A 9,027-nucleotide genomic window follows, 5' to 3' on the forward strand; every position below is an offset into this window, starting at 1 on the left:
TGTTTTGACACCCAGATTAGCTAAAGTGCCAGCATGTCAACTTGCACACATAATTCTTGGAAACTCTGATGCCAAATCCTTGATGGCAAAAGGTGATTGATCTGCTGAGACATAAGCCTACATCATCCTTCTTTCCACAATAAAACAGAGAGTCAAAACAGGCAAGAGTAGGTCAAGGTCTTCTAAAAGCCATACCTGAAAGGTTTCCAATAGCAGTTGACTTGACGGTAATTTAATCACAGAAACAACCACAACAAAAGACAAAACTATCAGAGATTTTCAGGATCGCCTCAAAAACACCATCTAACATTAGGGAGTTCAAAAAGGCGTGAAGTTCCAGCAATCAAACTTTATTGAAATATCGTTTCATCAACTTGTAATTCTAACACTAATAATAAATGCTAGGGCAGCCTGGGGCACAAGTGCTATCTTTAAAAGCTTTGCTTGCTATACCCTTTGGAGCTGCCTCCTGGTCCCCTCACCCTCTGCCCGCCTTTTAAGAGCCTGTCCTGGGCAGCACGTAAGGGGCAAACAGCCTGGATGCCCAGTTGCAGACAGACATCCATGCCTGGAGGAGGCCGCCTCTGGGTGCAGGAGGAGCTGCTGGAACTCTTCTTCCGAGCCTTCTTGTAATGCCCTCAAGCACCTCCTGCACACAGATAGACCCCACCAGCAGCAGTAGAATAAACAGGCCCTGCAGCAGCAGGACTGCAGTTCTAGTGAATGAGACAAGCCTCTCTCCGGCAAGGTAGAGGAGCCCAGGCTCAAAACCCTGGTCTTTGCCTCCATGTTTGCCACCGTGCCCAGGACTAGGGGCAGCATGGGAGCTGCTGGCTGGGGCCGTGCTGGTCATCCCGTCCCTGCCACCTGTCTCCAGCCACCCTTTCAACTGCAAGGCTAAGGCCAGTGGCTACAGTAGGTGCCATGATTTCAAGCAGCTCCTCTCTGGGCTGGTCCTTGGCCGGAGCTCCCTCCAGCTCCAGCGCTGTCTCTGGAGGGGTCTCTTCCCATGCTGGTTGTGGCTCAACAGCTGGTGCTGGAAGTGCTCCTATTTCTGCATATTGAGCACGAGCTGAGAAAGGAGAAAGGGTCCCCAGCGTCAGTCACTTTCCACTGGAATTTCCAAACACAGAAACAAACCTCCCTGAATTTAAAGGAGTTCCAGCCCCTAAACACCGCCCCCACAAAATCTTCCAGACTGCAGGCCACCTCACCTTGTGCCTGCACCTCCATGGGCTCACGAATCTCCTCCTGGACAGGGAGAGTGTACAGATGCAGCCCCGATGGGATCTCTGGTGTGGCCTGGCCCGCCAGGGCCTGCCCCGGGCTGCCCTGTGGTACCTGGGTGCACCTTCTTGCAAAGGGCCACAGGCACTGGGGTGAGGGATGAGCCTTCTTCTGCATGGTCGGAAAAGGCTCTCACTCCCTCCATTCCTGAAGCAGCAGCCTCTCGAAGTGGGGAAGCAACACAAGAACATCTTGCTCTCTCGAGCGTCTCCCACCAAGTGAGCTGGTTACGGGGCTAACTCTAGGATCTGGGTGCCTGGTTACCGGAGTTCTAAGTTCTGTTCAGATATGTTATCAAGGAAGTGAGGTCGCTTCTTTAAGGTTCTGTCCCCTCAGCCCCTTCCTTCCACAAGTCCTACTCAGGACTCCACTGGGCTGCTGACTGCTCACGCTCCCCCCAGGACAACTCCTTACCTAGACACCATTATGTCCACCCAGGGCCTGCTTGGACACCTGTGCGTGATGTTCACCGGGGGCCGGATGTCCTCCTCAGGCCTGATGTCCACCTAGGGCCTGATGTCTGCCTTGGGCCTATGTACCTCTTGGGGCCTTGTGTTCACCTGGGGACTGTATCCAGCTGGGGCCTGATGGCTTACTGGGTCTTGTTCACCTAAGGCCTTGTGTCCACCTGGGTCTGGCGAGCACCTGGGGTCTGGTGATCACCTGGAACTTGAGTATCAACCTGGGGCCTGGGTGTCGTCTACTTAAGGCCGGATGTGTGCCTAAGGCCTGAGTTTTCACCTGAGTCTGATGATCTTCTGGGGACTGGGTGTGTACCTTGGGTCTAATGTCCACCTGGAGCCTATGTATCTACCTAAGGCATGTTGTCTACCTGCGGCCTGATGTCCACATGAGTCTGGTGTTCAACATGAGCCTGCTGTCCACCTAGGGCCTTGGTGTCCATCTGGGGCCTGGTATACACCAGTCGAGGGTCCACCTGGGGCCTGATGTCTACCTGCAGGACTGGCGTCCTCCTGAGTGAGGTGGGAGGATCTCTGGAGCTCAAGAGGCTGAGACTACAGTAAGCCTTGATTGTGCCACTGCCCCCCAGTCTGGGTGACAGAGTGAGACCCTGTCTCAAACAAATCAACGAAAAACCACACAAATTATATAGCTATACAAAAATATTTTCTTTCCTTTTAACCTTATTCTATGAGCTTTTTTCATTATTTATTTATTTCACTTTCAAAACCTTTTTGGTTAAAAACCAAGACACAAACATACACTTTTGCCTAAACCTAAGCAGGGTCAGGATCATCCATTTCACTGTCCTCTACCTCCACATCTTGTCCCACTGGAAGGCCTTCAGGGGCAGTAACAGGCATGGAGCTGTCATCTCCTTGATAATAATGCCTTCTTCTGGAAACCTCCTGAAAGACCTGCCCGAGGCTGCTTCAGTTAACTTAAAAAAAAAGTAGTGATGGAACTGTTCAAAGTTACTAACTTTGGGTTTTCTGCCCACCTAACTGCCGGAGAAAGATTTTTAAAGTAGGATATGAATTATTGCTTTTTATGGAGATGCCATTATTAAATTTTATAATTGCCCTGCTTTTTCCAAGTATGACATAGAAACAGTTAAATCAATTCAAGATCATTAAATCATATGAAATAATTTTTATATACATTATCTGCTGGGTTGAATATTACATAAGTCGTCTCCAACCCATAGGTAGTCTTACAAAGACAGAGGCATATTTTTTAAATTGCTGAGCTTGATATCAAACAATATAAAGGCTGTTAAGAATGCTGAGATGGATTTGCTTAATATATGTCAAACCGGCCTGCCTTCACAGGAAGGGCATATAGCCGCTGCACTTGCACCGGACAATTTATTTGTGTGTCTGTGGATAAGATGTAAAGAAAAACAATGAATAACTTCCAAGGCAGTGAAAACCTTGCAGCTGAGCTCTGGAATTCTTAGTAGAAACCATGAAAAGGCAATGAAAACACTTAGAGCATTTGCAGGTTAGAAACTGGGATGCACAGGAGCTTAATGGAGCACATTATGTTAAGTGAAATTGTAGTGGGACAAGCCGCAGACAAAACTCAGACACCGGATTAAAGAAGAAAGAGATTTTTTATTCGGCCGGGAGGGTCGGCAGACTCTGTCTTAAGACCCGAGCTCCCCGAAAAGGAAATTCTTGGCCTTTTTAAAGGCTTCCAACTTTAAGGAGTCCACGTGAAAGGGTCGTGATAAATCGAGCAGGCGTGAGAAATGTGACTGGGGGCTACATGGGTCAGCTAAAAGAACAAAAAGCTTTACAATGCTTTTTTCATACAGTGTCTGGAATTTACAGATAACACAAGTAGTTTAGGTCAGGGGTTGATGTTATTATTATTACTTTTTTTAGCTCCTAGGGCCGGGTGGTGGTGCCAAGGTTGTCTGGCTATTTATCTTACTTTTGTTTTTTTCTAACTTTTTGCTTTCTCTCTTTCCTCCTGTCTTGTGAACTAGGCAAGGTGGGGGGAGGAGGGCAGCAGGAGTAGTAGTGATCTCCTTCCTTAAAATCAGCCAGGCACAAAAAGACAACTACCACGTGATCTGACTTACGTGGAATGTAAAATAACTGAACTCACAGAAGCAGAGAGTAGAATGGAGGTTACCAGGGGCTGGGAGGCAGGGGCTTGGGGACACAGTGAAAGCATTCAAAATTGTACTTAGACAGAAGGAATAAGTTTAAGAAATACATTGCACAACATGGTGACTGCAGTTAATGTATTGTATTCTTGAAAATCAAGAAGTGTTCTCACCACAAAAATTAAGTATGCATACGTTCCTGAGTGCAATGTAATCATTCCACAGTCTACTTATTTCTAAACAAGTTTTGCACAACATATATACAATTTTATTTGCTATTTAGAAAGCTAATGAATTGTAAAAAGAATTAAGTACTGGAAAACTTGTAACAGTTTAGGACAACTCTCTTTGTAAAATTAATGGTTCCTTTCTTAACCAACCTGCTGGTCTATATTAGTTAATGAAATGGGACTTGGTTTATACTCTAAATCTGAACACAAAATTGTAGTCGTCTTCTACGTATTAACTGATCTGAAAGTAACAGCAGAATCAGAATGAAAGCCATCTTAAAAGAAAGTCATCCCAAATGAACTGTTTTATTAGCCTTTGATTTATCTCTTTTACTTAGAAATAAAACGAATACTTATTTTAATAGACCCGATTGCTTCAGGCTATAAACTTGATTATTCAATTTCCACTTCAATTTTTATAGCCTGAGAGACATGCTTTTGAAAATATTCTTGGCTGTGCTCAGTGGCTCACGCCTGTAATCCCAGCACTCTGGGAGGCCAAGGCAGGCAGATCACGAGGTCAGGAGATCGAGACCATCCTGGCTAACACGATGAAACCCTGTCTCTACTAAAAAAATTTAAAAATTACCCAGGAGAGGTGGCGGGCGCCTGTGGTCCCAGCTACTAGGGAAGCTGAGGCAGGAGAAAGGCATGAACCCAGGAGGCGGAGCTTGCGGTGAGCCAAGATCGCGCCACTGCACTCCAGCCTGGGGGACAGAACGAGACTCTGTCTCAAAAAAAAAAAAAAAAAAGGTAAATATTCCTGGCCGAGTGTGGTGGCTCAGCACCTGTAATCCCAGCTACTCAGGAGGCTGAGGGATGAGAATCCCCTGAACCCAGGAAGTGGAGGTTGCAGTGAGCCGAGATCATGACACTGTACTCCAGCCTAGTCAATAGAGGGAGACTGTGGCTCAAAAAAAAAAAAAAAAAAATCATTCTTGAATGAAAACACAACACCTTTAATTCTATGCTATTGTCCTTTATATATTAACTTGTAGAAAAAGAAAAAATTTATACAATGAAATTTATTAGTCTACTTTTGATTAATATGTTTTCCTTTATATCATGCAGTTTACTTCTTAATCTCCATAATCAACTGCATTTTTTTTTTTTTTTTTTTTTTTGAGATGGAGTCTTGCTCTTGTTGCCCAGGCTTGAGTGCAATGGCATGATCTCAACTCATCGCAAGCTCTGCCTCCTGAGTTCAAGCTATTTTCCTGTCTCAGCCTCCCCAGTAGCTAGGATTATAGGCATGCGCCACCACACCTGGCTAATTTTGTATTTTTAGTAGAGACGGGGTTTCTCCATGTTGGTCAGGCTGGTCTCGAACTCCTGACCTCAGGTGATCCACCTGCCTCGGCTTCCCAAAGTGCCGGGATTACAGATATGAGCCACCGCGCCCAGCCATATTTCTTTACGGATGTTAAATTTGAGGCAATTGTCTTTTAAGATACCCTTTTGTCAGTTTCACTTACTGATGGCAACTTTCTACTTTAAGTAACATGATTCATCTCTGCTGTCAGGGGTCGGGGTTGCTGAGCCAGGAAGGTGTGTGTGTGTGTCTGTGTTTGTTTTGTTTACTGACTGCATCTGTCCTGCTGGCTGGGAGAACACACACCGACATCTGTCCTGGCAGTGAAGGAGGGAGCAGCCCTCTGGGCACAGAGAGAAACCATCACTGCACCCAGACTGCACCCACTCTAGTAACGAGCAAGTCTGAGAGCTTGCACACTAGTGAGATGATCAGTTCCTCACTCCGCTCACACTAAGGACAAGGCAGTGACTATCAGCTGGGGCAGAGAGTACACAGCTCAACAGCAGGTTTTTAAAAAGAGAGCAGAGTCTTCTTCCTTCCATGTTAAAAACAATCATAACATGGTTCAGCTGACCACCAAGGACTGGGTTATATCCCGCTATTCTCTGAAACTCAATACTGTCTGAACTTTTTGGAATCTCATAGCCTTTTCCATCTAAATGTGTACTGTTACTCTCCTGGCTAAAAGTTGCAAGGGAGCAGTCTCTTTCTTTCATTTGTGTTTCCAATTCTTTCTGGTTTCCTATACTATGACACTTTTGAACAGAATTTAAAAATCTTCCAGTCAGGCTGCACTCTCTGTTAACATTGGTTTTTAGTGTACTAAAATTCATAGCATTTCCTGTTTGAAAAATAAGAAGTCACAATTTATTAATCATCATCTGTTTGAAAGCCATGCTAGTTTTAATAGTTACTGTACTTCTCAACATATTTTAAATGCCCATCCATGTGTCTTCTCTAACATTCCCAGGTTTGTGCTATTATACAAAGCTGTAAAAGAAAGGACCAGATCAATGTATAAATGGCTGAATAAACAATAAAGGTCCCAGCAGTTGTTTAGGACAAAACAGACCTGGCTGAGTCTCAAGAACCAAAGCAGGAATCATAAACATGCCACAGGGGGATTTGCTCCAAATGATATTTAAATATTTAAAAATATTTAATTTATATATGATCAAAAAGAAAAGAATTAACTATTTTTTTTTTAGACCAGAGTCACTCTGTCGCCCAGGCTGGAGTGCAGTGATGCAATTATGGCTCACTACAGCCTTGAACTCCCAGGCTCAAGAGATCCTCCCACCTCAGCCTCCTGAATAGCTGGGACTGTCCGAATGCACACCTGGAAAGAAGGTGAAAACTTATTTATATTTCAGTGTAATTCTTTGTGAAGAAGAAAACATAATAAAGGCATTAGGAATGTAATGCCTAAATAGTAAAGTATGTTTTTATGGAAAATCACCGGCAGCCGGAAAGAAATGTCTGCAGAATATTTAGGTCCTCTTTGCAAGAGTAGCGGGGAGCACTGCACACATATGAGCTCAACTCACAGGCAAGGCAGGACCCGAGCCACAGCCTTAAATGTATTCATTTGCTAAAAGAAAATGAACAGTTCTTTCTCTTCTTCCCATATACTTAAATCTAGTTTTATCATTACATAATTTCTGGCTGGGTATGGTGACTCCTGCCTGTAATCCCAGCACTTTGGGAGGCTGAGGTGGGTAGATCTCAAGGCCAGGAGTTGGAGACCAGCCTGACCAACATGGTGAAACCCCCTCTCTACTAAAAATACAAAAATTTAGCCAGGCTTGGTGGCAGGTGCCTATAATCCCAGCTACTCCGGAGGCTGAAGCAGGAGAATTGCTTGAACTAGAGAGGCAAAGGTTACAGTGAGCAAAGATCATGCCATTGCACTCTAGCCTGAGTGACAGAGCGCGATTCCAACTCAAAATAATAATAATACTAATAATAATTTCCATATTTGAGCCCAGATTAATAAATCATTTGTGAAGTTGATGTCTGCTTTGATTTCAGCTTTCTTGAATTGTTAGAAAAATGCTAAGTTTCTTACATTATGCCTGATGGCCAAGTGAGGGAATCAGTGTGGAAGCATTTTTCGTGAAAGGTCCTGGTGGTCTCACAGGTAACATTGAGGATGACATGTGTGCTCAGGCGAGAGCAGTTTCTACCTTGTCTCTCACTGGGAAATTATGAATATGACAAGGAGCTGCTTTCAGCGTAGCCAATGCTTCCTGCATTTGCAATATAGGGCCTCTGATCCATGTCATGGGGGAAATACTCTTTCTTTTTCTTTCCTAAAATGGCCTCAACATAAGGGATTTGACAGCATTGAATCATTGAGTTCTGTCTCTGATGAAAGAGAATTCTGTCTCCTTGTATTCTGGTTAACCTATTAAGTGTTCCTATAAGAAGCAAATGTTGAAATGGTAAAATGGTGAGCGGTTTTTTTTCCCCACCCCCAGAGGGACAGGGTCTTGCTCTGTTGCCCAAGCTGGAGTGTGGTGGCATGATCATAGCTCACTGCAGCCTCAGCCTCCTGAGTAGGTGGGACTACAGGCATGTGCCTCCACACCCAGCTAATTTTTCAAAACTTTTTGTAGAGATGAGGTCTCACTATGTTGCTTAGGCTGGTCTCAAAATCCTGGCCTCAAGCAGTCCTTTCACATTGGCCTCTCAAAGTGCTGGGATTATAGGCATGAGCCACTATGCCAGGCCAGTAAGCAATTTTGATAATAGGAGAAGGGGAATCAAAGAAAATTCAAGAAAAATGATAAAAATAAGCCATATAACATTAGTGCTATCACAAAGGTTAAAGAAACTAATTTCAAACAATAGATGATTTAGACAGGGGGAAACTGTTACATAAAGAATTTCTCTAATACCTCAAATTCCAGCCCACCCCACTGTCTATCCCTTTTTCCTCTATGCTTATTCATGTTTTAAGTATCTATAATTGGTATAATCCACAAAGACACTTATTTTAAACCTCAAAGCTTTTTTTTGAGACAGAGTCTCACTCTATTGTCCAGGCTGGATTGCAGTGGTGCGATCTCGGCTCACTGCAAGCTCTGCCTCCCAGGTTCATGCCATTCTCTTGCCTCAGCCTCCTGAGTAGCAGGTACTACAGGCATCTGCCATCACACCCGGCTAATTTTTTTTTCCTTTTTTTTGGTATTTTTAGTAGAGACAGGGTTTCACCGTGTTAGCTAGTATGGTCTCGATCTCCTGATGTCATGATCTACCCACCTTGGCCTCCCAAAGTGCTGGGATTACAGGCGTGAGCCACCATGCCCTACCAAAGCTTTTCTTATATCAACAGGAACTTTGTAATGCAACCAGAAAAATGTATGCTATATACAGATTCAACATGTAACAGTTATTCTTCAAAACCAAGTGACAATGCATAATTTCAATACTCTGGAGCTTTTAATTTAATTTTTATTTTTAATTAATTTTTTTTTTTTTTTTGAGATGAGTTTTGCTCTTGTTACCCAGGGCTGGAGTGCAATGGCGCAGTCTCGGCTCACTGCAGCCTCCGCCTCCCAGGTTCAAGTGATTCTCCTGCCTCAGCCTCCCAAGTAGCCAGGATTACAGTTGCC

General features: G+C 44.2%; 1 protein-coding gene across 1 annotated transcript; it reads right to left on the reverse strand.

The window, feature by feature from the left end:
• Nucleotides 1-496: 496 nt before the first annotated feature.
• On the reverse strand, nucleotides 497-1,478 carry LOC111526454 (CMT1A duplicated region transcript 15 protein-like protein). The gene is given in 4 exon segments (XM_023192177.2): nucleotides 497-866; nucleotides 868-1,072; nucleotides 1,215-1,373; nucleotides 1,376-1,478. Coding segments are annotated over 4 exon segments (837 nt in total).
• Between the last annotated feature and the right edge of the window lie 7,549 nt (nucleotides 1,479-9,027).

The sequence above is a fragment of the Piliocolobus tephrosceles genome, chromosome 16, assembly GCF_002776525.5.
Source record: "Piliocolobus tephrosceles isolate RC106 chromosome 16, ASM277652v3, whole genome shotgun sequence".
NCBI classification, from domain to species: Eukaryota; Metazoa; Chordata; class Mammalia; order Primates; family Cercopithecidae; genus Piliocolobus; species Piliocolobus tephrosceles.